Raw genomic sequence first — 16,245 nt, 5'->3', positions numbered from 1 at the left:
TGCTGCGCAACCACACTCTCAACAACCTTCGCCACAAAGCGAAGGTTGGAGACCGGGCGATAGTTAGCCAATACATCTGGGTCCAGGGAAGGCTTCTTAAGGAGGGGCCTCACCACCGCCTCCTTTAAGGCTACGGGGAAGGCACCCTCCCGTAAAGAAGCGTTTATAATTCCCTGGAGCCAGGCTCGTGTACCCTCCCAGGCCGCCAGTACCAGCCAGGAGGGGCACGGATCCAGTAAACATGTGGTTGCATTCAGCCTCCCCAGGATCCTGTCCACGTCCTCGGGAGCCACAGAGTCAAACTCCTCCCATATAATAGTCTCCTCCCATATAATAGCCTCTATTTCCTTTTTTTTCCTGTGAAAAGCTTTTTTTTGGACTCATTTCCCTTTTTGTTGAAGCGGCGTTTTAAATGGGGGAAGAAAAGCCTAAGAAAAAGACTAAATCTATTTTTGTTTTAATGGCTGATTTTATTTTTGGCTATTTGGGAGCCCCAAGGAAATTTCTTATTGAGACTTAACACACTATGTATTTGGAGAATATTGTTTGTTTTTATTTTTTATGGTGTCCGAAAAGACTGAATATTTAATTAACTTTGATGACTCTTTGGGGGACATTTTCTGCTGAAACTATGTATTGCTTTTGCTATTTTCTTCTCTTGGAATTTGTACAAAGGAAAGAGACTAAGGAACTTGGGAGGAGATGGATATTGATTGATTACTGGTAAATATAGTCTCCCCAAAAAAGATAATGTTTTCAAATATGGTAAAAATGGAGGAAACTTGTTCAGATTCTATTTATAAGTATATTTTGGACAAAATTTTGGAAAACACGGAGATGATAATTGCCTGCAGTAAGGAGATCTCTCTGCACCGACAAAGCAAAGCACAAAGTTTAAGTGAAACAGCAGTTCATATTCAAGAGACTTGTTCTCAGTCCACTGAGATGGAAGAAGCAAATGTACAGTTGGATTACCAATTGATATTGGAAAAAAGTTTTGCTATTAATGGACAAATGACCTATAATAAGGAAATGGAGGAGCTTACTTCAGAAGGACAAACTGATTTGCAGACACCATTTGACTTTCCGGTAGAGGAAAATCTATTGGAAGAAGAGCAAAATTTGATTAAAGAGGACTATATTTAAAAAATGATTTCAACTAAAGTTTATACAACTTTAAAAAAGATGGGAAATGATGTTCTGACATGAGTTATTCAGAATAGCTTAACTCTTATATCAGCCCAATAAAATGGACAATGGGAGACCTCTTGTTGCTGTGTACAGTGTGGCAGGAAATAATGGGACAGCTATCTGCGGAACTAGAGACTCGACTATGGAAACCTATTTGGAATAGGAAGAAACCCAGAATAAGATATAAATATTAAATTTGAGATGATAATTATGGATGGTAAAGGTTTTATAGCGACTCGGATTGTTTTGGATTTGGATTTTGTTAAAAGGGAGGCTATTATGAAATGATTTAGAATTTAATACTGAAATGTAGNAATGAGGGTGGAGTAGTAATTAGACCTCGCCACCCTCATTGCCACAAGGTAGGATCTAACATGCATCCTTGCCTGTGCTCGGTCGGATTCGGTTCGGGTAGCCCTCCAACTGCTCTCTAGGCGTCTTTTCCGGCGCTTCATCTCTCTCAGCTCCTCGGTGAACCAGGGAGCTAGTTGAGATCTGCGTCGGGTCAGAGGCTGCAACGGCACGACTCGGTCCAGTGCTGCGGCTGCGGCCACATCCCAGGCCGCCGCCAGATCTTCAGCCGAGTCGTGGACTAGATCCTCCGGATATGGCCCAAGCTCATATCCTCCGGATATGGCCCACATATATAATTATGGTGTAAAAAGTATGTAGCTTATTTCTTCAATGAAATCTTTAGGGCAAAATGTGCTCCATTTTGTACAATGCTAATCCTCCTTCCCTAATGATTTTAAAATAATAGAAAAATTGGCACATATGAATATAGAAATGCCCCCTTTATTTTAAAAGTACATATCCATAAATTTTTGCTTATTTTCGCTAAGACAAATGTCTAAGGATACCAACTGCTTTCACTATCTAGAGAGAAATAAACATAAATCTACTCATGTTACCTACTTACAACACTATAAATATTTCATACTAAGTTAGGTTTAATTACACTTAAGAGGATACAATAAGTAATAAAATCAAAGTAAAATAACAAGTGAAAGATGTGTGGAACACTCTATTCTAAATAAGATTTCATTAGTACAATTCCTGCTAGCCAGCATCAATGATTCATTGTATACTTATAATAATTCAATTTTTTTTCCCCTGAAGGCACTGGACTTCCACAGAAATATGTCTTTTCCCTGTGTCAGATCTTCATGGAACATCCATTAATACAACTTTTTACCATGCCATTCATGTTATTAAAATAGCACATTTACTACATAAATATTTAAAAGTTTAAAAACACAAAATATTTTTTCTACACAAAATATCAATATGCAATTTCTTTCAGCAAAAGATGTCTCTGATACAAAAGTAAATATCATCACCAGCAATTTGTTATATCTATTTGCATGATAACTATTGATGATTGTTTTCACTTCAAAGTCAGATTTTCAGGTTCAATTCAGTGAGTAGACTGTATTTTCCTCAGTATTTCAGTACTATGTTTCCAGGGTTCAAGGTTAAAATTAATAAACTGAAGTCTTCGTAAGTAATCATGGTAGATTATGCTTTAATTATAAGAAAATAAACCAGTGTTGTTGTTATTGTCCATATTATGTTCACAAAACAGCACTGAGATGATGCAGAGAACATCCTTTCTCAAGATTTCCAAAAGCTGGATGACTACTTCAAAAAATGGTGCCTCCAACCAAGTCTAACAAAAACAGAAGAAGCCACATTCCACTCAGCAATGTATGCAAATTACCGGCCTTCAGTGAAGTTCCTGAAATGTATTTTACAATGTAATATAAACCCAAAAATGCAACTCACTACAAGAGAAACTCAATACCATCATCCCAAAACCACAAGACAATAACTCAGAACTATGGATCAGAAATCTATCCAGCAGACCTCTGTATCTGACAATGAAAAGACATCCTCACACACGGCCTCACTTCAACCACAAAGATGCTGACCCCACTGAATTCCTTGCCAATCTCGAATCCATTCTAAAAATGCACCACCTGGACCAAGAAACACAAGAAGACATCAGTCAAAGAATCATCTCCAACATGCAATGCAACAGAAAAAATGAAACACTCAGCCAAAAGAAGAATAGAGCACTAAAGACATTGAAATAAGATGAAAGCATCGTCATCCTACCAGCAGACAAAGGCAGACTGACGGTAGTAATGGACAAAACTGACTACTGAAAACTGAAAACCATCCCAATGACACCAACACCTACCAAATAATCCACAATGATCCAACCAAACAGCTAGAGAACAAAATAAAAGACAACCTAAGAAAAATGGGGGAGACAGCTAATTCTACTAGAGAGAAATCACATTTAACTATAAGACTCCTCCACACCCAGATTCTATTGACTCTCCAAAATACACAAGAACGGGATCCCCTTACACCAAATAGTGTTTCTACCTGGAACACTGATGTACAAACTAGCAAAAAACTTCCTGCAGAGGAAACTCAAAACACCTGGTCAACGATTCAACCCACTCAATAAACTCCACAGAACAATTTCTCCAATGCATCAAACACACCAAGATCAACAAGGAAGAAATTATGGTCTCCTTTGATGTCACCACTCTCTTCACCTCGATTGACATTGACCTGGCTAAACAAACAATACACCACCTACTCACTAAACACCATACCCACAAAGGTGATGCTACTACAGAACACTCCATGTCCACAGAAACCATCATGAAACTTCTAGATCTATGCCTCAACAAATACTTCAAGTTCAATGGGAAAATCTACAAACAAGTACAATGTACCCCAACAGGTTCACCCATATCAGGCCTAATATCAGAAACAGTAATACAACGACTCAAATCCATAGCTCTACCACCGTCCAACCAAAATTCTGGGAACGCTATGTCGATAACACCTTCATCATCATCAAACGCACCCAAATTGAAGACACACACCACCTACTCAATAACATATTCCCTGGGACAAAGAGGAAACAGACTCCCATTCCTTGACGTTGACATAAGGAGACTAGACTATGGAGAACTGGAAATCTGTGTCTACTGCACACCCACGCAAATGGATCAGATCCTCAGCTTAGGAAGCAACCATCCCACCACACACAAAAGAAACTGTGTCCAGACCCTCTTTGGAAGGGCCAGGACACACTAAGAAAAGCAGTAGAGAAAAGACTGCTTGACATCTGTCTCTGTAATGGCTATCACCAAAACTTAGTATTCCGACACATAGTACCCAAATGACAACATACCACACAGCTAAATACCATGCAAAAACTAACCCGACCATACACAAAAAGGGTATCAGAAATGACAGCCAAAATTCTCCAACCCATAGGAATAGGAAGTCCACAAAGTACATGTTTATTGGATACATAATATTGGCATGGTCAAAAGTGAAACCAACTCTAAATTTTTCCCTAGAGATTCAATGTAACTAAATGTAACATTCCCCTCCCCTCTATTTGTTATAAATCATGCTACCTAATTGGCAGGCTCTGCAACTTGTCTTTGCTCTTGCTTCGAGCACTTGTGGGAATGACCTTGGTTTCCATGGGACCGCTCCACGTTTAGTCTAGCATACTTTTGTTTTTCCCCCCCTTCCCCCCCCAACCTATGTGGCAACTTAGAATGACAAAGATGGCTTTAGCCAGGCTTGTTTCAAAAGTTGACAGTCAGACTCCCCTAAAAAGAAAGTAGTTCCTGAAAGATAACAAGTATAGATACACATGTTCTGCTAATCCTCTATTTCCTGATGGTTCCCTAGGCTTTGGGGGATGTTTGTCATGAAACTTTTGTATTAACCTCACTGCCTTTATATCTCTACTCTTCACCTATGTAGCTTCTGACAAAGGGTAACCCTTCCATTGAACTAGATACTGTCATTTCCCTTTATAAAGTCTGGAGTCAAGAATTCATTTTATTTCATAATAATAAAATAAAACTATAATGGGACCTCGGGCAGTTTGAGGTATTGGTCTCATTGTCGATTCCATAACTGGTTTCAACAAACTGCAATGAAAAACTGGATGTACTTTTCCCAATAGTTGTGGGAGCTTTAGCTCAACCGTGACAGAGTTAATAATCTTTACAATGGGGAAAAGACCAATAAATTTAGACCCCAGCTTTTTACAAGGCAGTTTTAATCTTAAGTATTTGATTGAGACATAGATTCTCTCTCCTATATGAAATGGTTTATGGGGGGATCGTCTCTTATCTGCTTGCTCCTTTTGAATCTTTGTGGCTTTCGTTAAGGCATGTCTGATGTATGCCCAAGCGCTCTGCAGCGTCTTTACTCACTCAGTTAGCATTTGTGAGGAGGGGGCTTCTTGAAGGTATTCAGGCGTAGGTATAAACCCCCTACCTGTAGGTACTTTAAAAGGAGTAAGTCCAGCACTGCTGTGCACAGTATTGTTGTATGCCACTTCACCAAAAGGCATGAGATCAGCCCAGTTAGTTTGCTGATAGTTAACATAGCATCTTAAGTATTGCTCCACCACTGCGTTAGCTCATTCAGCAGCTCCATTCCTACTTGGATGAAAAGCTGAGCTGAGCCCCTGGGTGGATTGGATCAGCTTCACGAACTCCCTCCAAAATTTGGCAGTGAACTGGACCCCTCGATCCGATATAATTCTTTTGGCGCTCCATGGAGCCAGTAGATGTTTTAAAAACAGCTTTGCTAGTCTTTAAGCAGAGGGAAGACCAGGGCAGGCTATAAAGTGAGTCCCCTGGAGACCAAAGGGCATCACCTTGAAGTGAAACTTCCCAGTGGGCAATTAAAGGCGGTTTTCCATTCATCCCCCTTAATTCTTACTTGGTAGCAAGCTTCCCGCAGATCTAGTTTAGTGAAGATCTTCCCCTTAGCTAGATGAGCTAACATGTCCTTCACCAAGGGAAGGGGGTATATGTTCTCCATGCTAACAGCATTTAAGCCTTTGAAATCCATGCAACTATGCTTGATTTTGATGGCTGGATGAAACCCCTGGCCAGGTTTTTGTCAATGTATTCTCTCTGGGGGTCATGGAGTACATTTTTGGCTTGGGGAATTTAACTCCTTGAAGGATCTTTATTGTATAGTCAGTAGCTCAGTGAGGGGGGGAGCACAGCACATTCCTTCTCACTGAACACATCGGCCAGATCCTGGTATTCTTTAGGAATAAGTTGGACCCTGGGCAACCACTCAGCTGCAATTTTCAAAGTTTCAGTCGGTTCATGTCCGGCTTCAGTGGGGGTGGCTTCCCTTATCTTTGCCGTCATGAGTTGGAGGAAGGGGCCCTGTTCCTAATCTCATGGTTCTCACCCCGTTTTCCCACCATATGGTAGGTTGCCATTTATCAAGCAAACCCAACTCTAGGATTACAGTCTCAGTCGTTTGGGGGATCACCACAAACTGGATAATTTCCCAATGCTGCCCAATCTCCAGCCATACTGGTTCAGTTAGGTGTGTTCCAGGTGACCCTCCAATTAATGACCTGTCAACCTGCTCAAACTTCCTGGCTAAGGACAGTCGCTTAGCTCAGATTCCTAACTTAAGCACAGTTTGGAAGTTGATCAGGCGTTGGGTGTAGCTTGAGTCTACTAGGACTTCTAATTGTGTTTGGGCCCGTTTTAGGAACTATAAGTTTAGCAGAGATAGCGAAAGGAGGGATGGCTCGATTTACCATCAGATCACTCTCACCTTCATCGTCACTGTCATATGGGGCTGGCAGTGGTTAGCATTCAACCGGAGTTCTCTTTCTCACCTCTGGGGGGGGGGAAGAGACCTCAATGGGTTGGCTTTGATGTGCCCAGCTTGATTTCTCTTGGCCTCTCCATTACGGCTTTTTCGGTTTTTGATGTGGTGGCTGGGGTGCTCTTTCTCTGGGGAGCCAGCACTAGGCATTCAACCGGCCGATGTCCTTGCTGGCTGCACCTGAAGCACTTGATAAGGGAGCCAGTAGGAGCTTTGGGAGCACTGGTCACTGCTGCTGGGCGTCATCAGAACTGGCGTCTCTCCTGGCTTTGACTAGGCTGCTGGGCTTCTTGTAGCACTTAAGCTCGATGTCTAAGGTCACTGCCATCCGGTACCACTCATAGATTTGCTCAAGAATTCCTCAGTAGGTGCAGGCCTGATATAGGTCACAGTCCAAGCCCTCTTTAAAGCATGGGATGAGTAATCGCTCTGGCCACTGCCTTATTCTGCCTACAACTTTTTGGAACTCTCGTACAAATTCATTAGCCAGTCGGCCTTTTGCTTTAGGGCGCATATTTCCACTTCAGATTGCAGGGCTTGGGATTCATCCTCAAACCTAGCTCTCAGCTAGGAAAAGGTCTATGTTTCCATGTTCCGGTGCATCCTCATTGTGAAGACAGATCACCCACTTTGCAGGATCTCCCTCTAGATTTGCTGCCATTGCATTCACCATCACTCTCTCACTAGGGTAGGCAGGAGCACAGCGATTCGGTAGGTAGGCCTACACCTGGTTCATAAAGAACATCAGCCTATCTGGGTCCCTATCAAATATGACTCTGATTGAGGGTGGGTCCACAGGAGGTGGAGGTGCCCAGTGTGCCAGCCAAGCCTCTGGTACTGAAGCTGAGGTTGAGCCCACCTCTGGAACATTCTTGATTGCCCTGATGGATTTGCAGCTCGCTGTTGGCTTGGGGGGTTGCCCTGGCATCCGCTCTGGCTGAGATTTCATATTGTGCGATCGTGGTCAGGTCCCTGATTTCCAACCAGTCAAATTTCTCCTTCAGCTTCTCAACCGAGTGGCCATGCATTGCTGTTAGGTACTTCCATTCCCCCAACTCATCCCAACTGGCCACCCTCTTCACCCTGCACTTAGGCATGAGTGGTAGAGATCAAGGGGAACTAAGCCTCAGCAGCCTTGGGGGTGCTTTTGTGGCAGAAATCTTCCTCTGTATAGTAAAGGTCCCTGACAGCTAGAGCTTCCTCCCACATTGCTGGCCTGTCAGATGTGTCTGCATGGACTTTTGATCGTGCCCTGGTCAGTGGAGCTCCATCCCCAACCTGGGCAGTCATCTGTGTTCCATCTGCAGGGGCTGCGCCGGGATTAGCAGTTGCTTTCCCTTTTTCTCTATCCTGGAATCTTTACCATCCTCCCAAAGGAATCGGGTAGGTGGTCGGGGCTCAAGACCTCTAGGATCGCTCCTTGATAGCCCTCTATTTTAGAGCAGTAAAAAAGTTTTTGAGAGTTGATTTAATGTCAGGGTTCTGACTAATGAAACCAAATAAAGCAGAACTTTGAGGTTTGAGGTTTCCTCAAAGTACATGTTTATTGGATACATAATATTGGCACAGTCAAAAGTGAAACCAACTCTAAATTTTTCCCTAGAAATTCAATGTAACTAAATGTAACATTCCCCTCCCCTCTATTTGCTATAAATCATGCTACCCAATAAAAGTAATTGGCAGGCTCTGCAACTCATCTTTGCTCCTCCTTCCAGCACCTGTGGGAATGACCTTGATCCCCGCGGGACCTCTGTGTTTAGTCTAGCATACTTTCATTTTCTTTCCCCCTTCCCCCCAACTTATATGGCAACTTAGAACGACAAAGATGGCTTTTTTCAGAAGTTTACAGATTATCAATACATAATAATGTCATACCACCTCACATTAGAAGGCAACAAGCTCTCATTCAGCTATGGTCAAGGATGCTGAACAAGGCCCTCCCTATTCCCCATGACAATGCATAGCCCATCACAAGACTGAAATCCCACAGGCCAGCTTGGAAAACAGCTATTCAATTAACATCTACCCATTTAACCCTGAGAATGCCTGGAGAGAGGAATGGTCCAAGGTACCTTCTTGTGGCCTGATCACTAGAGATCCCTCCACCAAGCCACCTGGTTTTGACCTGCCTCGCTCTGTCTGATCAAAATTGAACAGACTTGGGTGTGATACTGGAAGAAGTGCTTCTGCCCTGTATTAGTGGGGTGAAAAGATTCCCCTTGTTGTGATTGTGGCCCTGATATGCAAGATTGACAAACATATTGTGCAAGATTGCCCATAACATGCATTCTCTGGTTCTGTGGGGAGAGGTTTTTCCGCGGACCAGAGGGTCCATGGTTTTATGAGCTGCCTGCATCCCATGGATGAGGTTTTGCTTGTTTGTGCGGACTGGTTGCTGGCATGCTGCAGCCCAGTACCGGTCCACAAACTGGGATGGGGACCCTTGCCCTAGAACAACTGCATGAAGCAACACCTGAGGCAATCATCTGGATAGCTGAATTAGACATCCATGTCATGATTCCAATAGAACAAAATAAATCCGAGGCTTGAAACTTCCTCAAATAACATGTTTATTGGATACAAAATATCAGCACAATCAAAAGTGAAACCAAATCTGAAATTCCCTTCAAGGAATTACACTAATACAAAGTAAAATTTCCCACCCCTGTGCTATGCAATAAACTACGCTACCCAATAGAGCAGTTTGGCGGGCTTTCTAACAAAACGCCCAACCCTCTTCCAAGTGAGAGAATGACCCTGGTTCCCATGGGACACAATATTGTTTAGACTAAGAGATACTCCGTCCCCTCATCCTTTCATGTGGCAACCTAGAACGACCAAAATGGCTGCAGCCAGGTTCACTGTAGAGTTGACAATCCATGTAAGGACCCACTTCAACTAACCACCCAAGAAAGCAGAACTCTTGAAACAGGTATTGTCTCAAAAGGATACTTTTATTAGGGATCAGTGACAGTAGGGAAGTCAAGGCGAGATCTGGGGAAAATCCCACACAAACGGTATAGTTAAGCAAGCAATATTCTTCCTCCTACCAAAATCATAATATCCATTAGAAATTCAGCCAATCCACAGGTGGGATATGTGCGGGTAACTGGCACAGTTGGTGCGCATCTCAAGGTCTTCTCCAGCTTTCGTTTCTCTGTAACTGTCTCCCTGATGAGGGAGATGCATTCCTTTCTCAAGGATAGAGGCAGGAGAGGGAAAATAGAAAGCGAAAGTTATCCCAAGCTCCCCCTCCCCCCAGCAGAATGGCAGACCCCAAAAGTAGAATATATATGCAAGGGAAAACACAGAGGTTTTGGGATCTTGACAATCCGGTTATGAGGCCATACCACATATAAGTTTTATATATAATTATGTGAACTGTGTATATATGTTTACTTCTCTTCTGTCATTTTCTCATCATGTGCTAAATAATAATAATTAGCTCTGAGATTTCCTTTCTACAAAGGATTAGTTAAGGGGAAAAGACAATCACTGTTGTGGACTAGCATGTGAACTCTAATATTATACCATAAAAATAGAACAACCATAATTCATATAAAATTCAAGAGTTCTGATGCCATTCTCACCTTAAATGCTTTTGGAGAATATATGATGAAGCTTGACTCCATGCTTTGTAAGAACTCATAATATACTGTCCATCTTGCAGCCCATAGCAAATGGGCCAAATGGAAGAAATCCATTCTACAGCTCTTCTCTCCATCATTATCAGCTCTCACAGAAACTCAGAAGACCAATAGCACTGGTTGGTCTCATGTGGATATCATAGATTTTTTTCACTATGCAAACAGTAATGGGCACATTTTGGTATGCCTTGATAGGTACCGTGTTTCCCCGAAAATAAGACCCACCCAGAAAATAAGCCCTAGCCTGATTTTTTGGGGGTGGGCCTAATATAAGCCCTATCCCAAAAATAAGCCCGGGGGGCTTGGTGTGGCCAGCACAAGCAGCAGCGAGCACGTGGGGGCTGGCAATGTCCAGTGGGGAGGCAGTTGATCCGGATGCACCATGCACTTTTTCGCCCAGAGGGAGATTGGAAGCTTCGTCAACTTGCAAATAGGAGCTTGGAAATGGAGCGAATCGCTCAGTTTCCAAGCACTCCATTTGCAAGCAGAGGAAGCTTCCAGTCTCCCTCTGGGCAAAAAGTGTTTGGATGCCTATGGGGCACTTGGAAACTGAGGGATTTGCTTGGTTTCCAAGCACCCCATAGGCACCCCAAACACTTTTCACCCGGACAGAGAAATGATGGAGGCTAGAAGCTGTGTCTGCTTGCAAATGGGACACTTGGAAGCGAAGCAAATCGCTCTGTTTCCAAGTGTCCCATTTGCAAGCAGACGAAGCTTCCAGTGTCCCTCTGGGTGAAAAATGTTTGGATGCCTATGGGGTTCTTGGAAACCCCAACCAGCAGCTCCGGCCCTTTAGAAAACAATCCACGCACAGGCGAATCCAAAGGCCCTCGCCCGTCGGATTTGAGTGCTAGAGGCAGGAAGAGAGTGAGTAAGAAAAGCAGGGTTTTATGTGTTTGTCTTCTGTGGTGACTCCCCATCTAATGTGCCAGCACAGCCAACCTCCTGTTGTGGCTCCGTCCAGTGGGTCCCTCTCATCAGAGGAGGAAGGCTCTGAACATGACGGAGAGGAGATGGCTAGGTCTCCCTCTCCCGGCCCTTCCCCTCTGGTGCAGCCTTCGGTGCCTTCCGACAGCGAGGAGTTTGGCCAGGAGCCCGGTGTTTCTGGGATTGGCCAGGAGCCCGGTGTTTCTGGACTTGGCCNGGAGCCAGAAGTATCAGATTCAGAAGAGGATAAGTTTTGGCTGGATCCACGCCAGCGTCGAAGAGATAGGCGTGCGCAGCAGCAGACACGTCGGGCCAGACAATTCCGCTGAGTCACTGGGCCACACCCCACTGGCTATATAAGCAAGGGGTGTGGCATGTGAATTTTCGTGACGGACAAAGTTTGATGAACACTCGGTGGCAAGCATTCTGGCAAGTTCTCGGGGCTTATCTTTGTTTGCTGTGGTTTATCATTAAAGACTTGGCAGGCAGCTACGAAGTGGCTGCCAAGACATTCCGTTGCCTTCGTCGGTGCCGAGTAGTTTGTCAGGCCTCGGCTGACTGGTTGGGGGGTGTGGGTCGGATGGGGGACAGAACACCTCCAAAGCCGGCCCTGGAGTTCCCCCAGTCTGTCCAAGCCGAAGTAGCAAGAAAACTCCAGAAACATTTAAAGAGGGACCTTGACCCCTTCCATATAGACTGCACAGGGAAGGGCTTGTACATAAAAGATTCACTTCGCCTCTTTTACCTGGCCAAGAAATAACAGGGCTTGATGCCTGAATGTCTGCACTGGCGATGCTTTCTTGCCCGTCTTCCCTGTCGGCAGCCCGGTCAGGAAAACAGTTTAAGATGCAGCGGCCACACCTGATAGGGCAGGGGTGCCTCTCGGTCCCCAACACATCTTGGAGGACAGGGAGGGAAACCATCTCATTTCATCCTCACGTCCACTCCCATCACGCCAAAAAAAGACACCACCACCTTAGAAGATCCCCTCCCCAGAGCATTTCCGCACCTCTCGCTGCTCCGCTGACCTACCCAGCTCAGCCCAGCCCTCCTGCTGTCAGCTGTGAGGGGGCTGCAATGCAGAAAGCAAAACAGAGAAATGACAGAGACTGGAAGCTTCATCTACTTGCAACTGGGGTGCTTGGAAATGGAGTCAACCGCTCAGTTTCCAAGTGCCCCATTTGCAAGCAGACAAAGCTTCCAGTCTCCCTCTGGCGAAAAGTGTTTGGGCGTCTATGGGGCACTTGGGGCAGCTCCACCCCCTCAACACCTGCCTCGCCTTGTGGCGGTGGTACGACGCAGCGGGCCACGCAGCCTCCTCCTTCTGTTCTCCATCTGACCTTGGAGCACTTAGAGGAGAGAAATACTCAGGTGCGTTTGTTGTTTGTTGACTTCAGTTCAGCATTTAACACAATCATTCCCCAGCATCTAGTAGACAAACTGGGCCCTTTAGGCTTAAACACTCCTTTGTGCAACTGGATTTTTGATTTTCTTACTAACAGGCCCCAGTATGTGCAAGTTGGAACAAATATTTCTAACACCATTTTCTTGAAGATGGCTGAAAAGATTATTGGCAGTTCCCTCCCTTCCATCCAGGACATAGCATATAAGCAGTTGCTTGAGCAGGGTCTGCAAGATTGTCTGGGACTTTACATATAAAGAACAGTTGCTGGAATTGGGTATGTCTAGTTTAATGAAGAGAAGGATGAGGACTGACATGATAGCAGTGTTCCAATATCTTAGGGGCTGCCACATAGAAGAAGGAATTAAGCTATTATTCAAAGCACCTGAAGGCAGGATAAGAAGCAACAGATGGAAACTAACCAAAGAGAGAAGCAACCTAGAACTAAGGAGAAATTTCCTGACAGTTAGAACAATTAATCTGTGGAACAACCTGCCTCCAAAAGCTGTGAATGCTCCAACATTCCAACATGGAAGTTTTTAAGAAGATACTGGACAACGACTTGGCTGAAATGGTATAGGGTTTCCTGCCTGAGCAGGGGGTTGGACTAGATGACCTCCAAGATCCCTTCCAACTTTATTATTGTTATTATTACATCCTCTTCATGACCTGTTTTCTTTGTTATCTTCTGGGAGGAGGCTTCATGGTATCCGAAGCAGAACATCCAGATTTAGTCAGTTTTGTTCCATACAGTATTAAACTTGTGAACTCTAAAGCTTCCTCCTTCCGTTATGTATTCAAGATGGACAGTGATTAATATTTATATGTTACTTATATGTAAAAGTTTAGGTCTATACATATGTTGTATATAGTATGTTTAAATGTGTGTTACGTATGTGTACACTTTGAGAGCAAGCAACTAAATTTCATTTTTAATGTGTGCCATTGTGCCTACAGTAAAAAATGACAATAAAGGTTATCTATCTATCTATGAGTGGCTGCAAATGGCTGCAGAAGTGGACCGGCGGCCATACGGGCTCCTGCCCTGACAGGGCAATTAGTGCCGCCGCCACAAGGCAAGGCCGGTATCAGGAAAAAAAATAAGACATCCCCTGAAAATAAGACCTACTGCCTCTTTTGGAGGTAAAAAAATATATAAGACCAGGTATTATTTTTGGGAAAACACGGTATGGCCACTTATAAGACTCTAATTTATGATTAACAAAAATAGGTAAATTTTTTCACCCATAAGCAGGGTTTGCAACCACCTACTTCTATTTATTAAATTATTTTTTAAGAATGCTTTTGCGACTAATGAGGGGCCACAAGTCAGTTTTCTAAATAAAAATGTTATGATCTTCAGTTTAGTAACTGAAGAATAGTTAAGTAATAAAGGTGGGATAAAAATCTAATAAATAAATAAATAGCATGCACACCTTGGGATTACAACAGCAACCAGAACTGCCTGCATTGCTATTGCTAAGAGATACAGTCATGTGACACTGTACTTTACAACCACATCACTTACCAATGGTAATCCCTGTCCTAATTGCTATAACCTGAAACCTACTGTATATATTTTTTATTAGTGTGTTCACTTAGCTCAGCCTCATATCACTGAAAAGCTGATACAGAACTGACACGGTTTCCGCAGTCATATAATATAAAAGAATAAAATTAAATAATGATTTGGTTATGGAACTAACAAAAAAAATCCACTCACATTAAATCCATTGTAGCATCCTGAAACTTGAGATTACTTTAAAATTGTGTACTCCAGATCTAAAGTTAAAACTAAACTTTAACTGATAAATTCATCTTTTGAAAAGTGAAAACAGTATGTTTTACATAACATTTTGAACATACCTGAATTGGAGTCAAACTTTTTTTCAGATCTAAAACAAAACAAAATGAAGACATGACATACATGTAACTATAAAAAGCTTTTTACCTCAAAAAAATCCCTCATAATAAATCTCAAGCAACAGCCATGGAATCTTTGTTAATATACTTGACGCAAATGTATCCTTAGTTTCATTTTAGAAATATTATTGACAAATATTTTCATTTACAAGATTGATAAAAGCAACAAGAAACACCCAAGTGAAAAATCCAATGTCAGAATTACAAACAGCACATTTTAAATATTTCTGTTTTAAAACTGTACTATTATACTTTGATAAGGATTCCCCTAAGAATACCACTGGATAATTATTTTATTTGGTTTCTTTAATATAACCCATTCTGAAAAAAAGTTTTATTTCCTATCAGATAGTTGGATATCAGCCTACTTGTGATTTTTTTTTTTTACTGAAAAATAAAAATAAACTTTCTGTTACATGTTGTCTCATACAGTATTTTAAGCATTACACTTATTACCGAAAAGCTCTATACTTAATAGTGAGGAAGAGGGAAAAAGAAAGAAAACTAGCCTTTCTGAGAATATCATGTTTCAGATATAGATGAATAACTGTCCTATATTCAAATACCTTTGAAGCTGTCAGATCAGCTATGGGAAAATGTAAGTTGGGTAATTACTTTCAAGATGCTCCTGAAGTGCTGTGAAGCAGAACTAACCCAGTGACAAGGCCTATCTGAACAAGCTGTAAGAAGCAATGTCTAGATCTAATTCTCAAATCTCATGCTCGGCCAGATTTATATCACAAATTAAAAACCATTGGGATATGTCTGTATATGGGATGGAAGAGAAGAAAAAAATTATTATTTTATAGTTAGAGCAGACATGTCAAACACAAGGCCCGGGGGCCGGATTCGGCCTGCGAAGTGATTTCATGTGGCCCGCGAAGCCATCCTGGAAACAATGAGGGACAGCCCCCGCTGCCTTGGCCCTGGCCCAGGCCGGCTGGGAGCCAATGTACAATTTTGTGGTGGCCATCTATGCTGAAACGCATTCAGTCTTAGCTCTACAAGGCCGTCTAGAAACAGCGAGGAACCAGCCCCTGCCGCGCAGGAGGGAACATCCCCAAACCCCCAACAGCCTCGCGCCTGAGAAAGAGTGGGGAGGAAGAGACCAGCACTCTCTCGCGCCTGAGAAAGGGTGGGGAGGAAGAGACCAGCACTCACGTGCACACGGAGGAAAGATCGAACGGGGGAACGGAGGTTAGAAAGGGCAAGGAGAGGAGGGCAGGACCAGGGAGCTGTGAGGGAGAGAATACCTTCGTACCCCCAATGGCCCCCCACCAGAGGAAAGAGGGAGAGGAGGAAACCGACACCCATACGTGCATGGAGGAAAGATCTAACCGGAGAGCTGAGGCCAGAAAGGGAGAGGAGAGGAGGGAATGGGAAAGATCGTGGAAAGGCGATACGGAGATCGAGAATGGGGGGAACGCACGGCAGGAAGGTAACCATGTAGGAGGGAAT

The 16,245-nt window shown here is 43.3% G+C and overlaps 1 protein-coding gene across 1 annotated transcript in view; it reads right to left on the bottom strand.

The window, feature by feature from the left end:
* MSRB3 (methionine sulfoxide reductase B3) overlaps positions 1 to 16,245 on the bottom strand; it is a 54,743-nt gene that overhangs the window by 26,093 nt on the left and 12,405 nt on the right. Inside the window, exon 4 of the mRNA XM_015820733.1 lies at positions 14,731 to 14,759. Within this exon, the coding sequence (XP_015676219.1) occupies positions 14,731 to 14,759 (29 nt within the window). The remainder of the gene's footprint in view (positions 1 to 14,730; positions 14,760 to 16,245) is intronic.

This window comes from Protobothrops mucrosquamatus, unplaced genomic scaffold, assembly GCF_001527695.2.
Source record: "Protobothrops mucrosquamatus isolate PMUCROS unplaced genomic scaffold, P.Mucros_1.0 scaffold_156, whole genome shotgun sequence".
NCBI classification, from domain to species: Eukaryota; Metazoa; Chordata; class Lepidosauria; order Squamata; family Viperidae; genus Protobothrops; species Protobothrops mucrosquamatus.
This window is presented reverse-complemented; position numbering and strand designations above follow the sequence as displayed.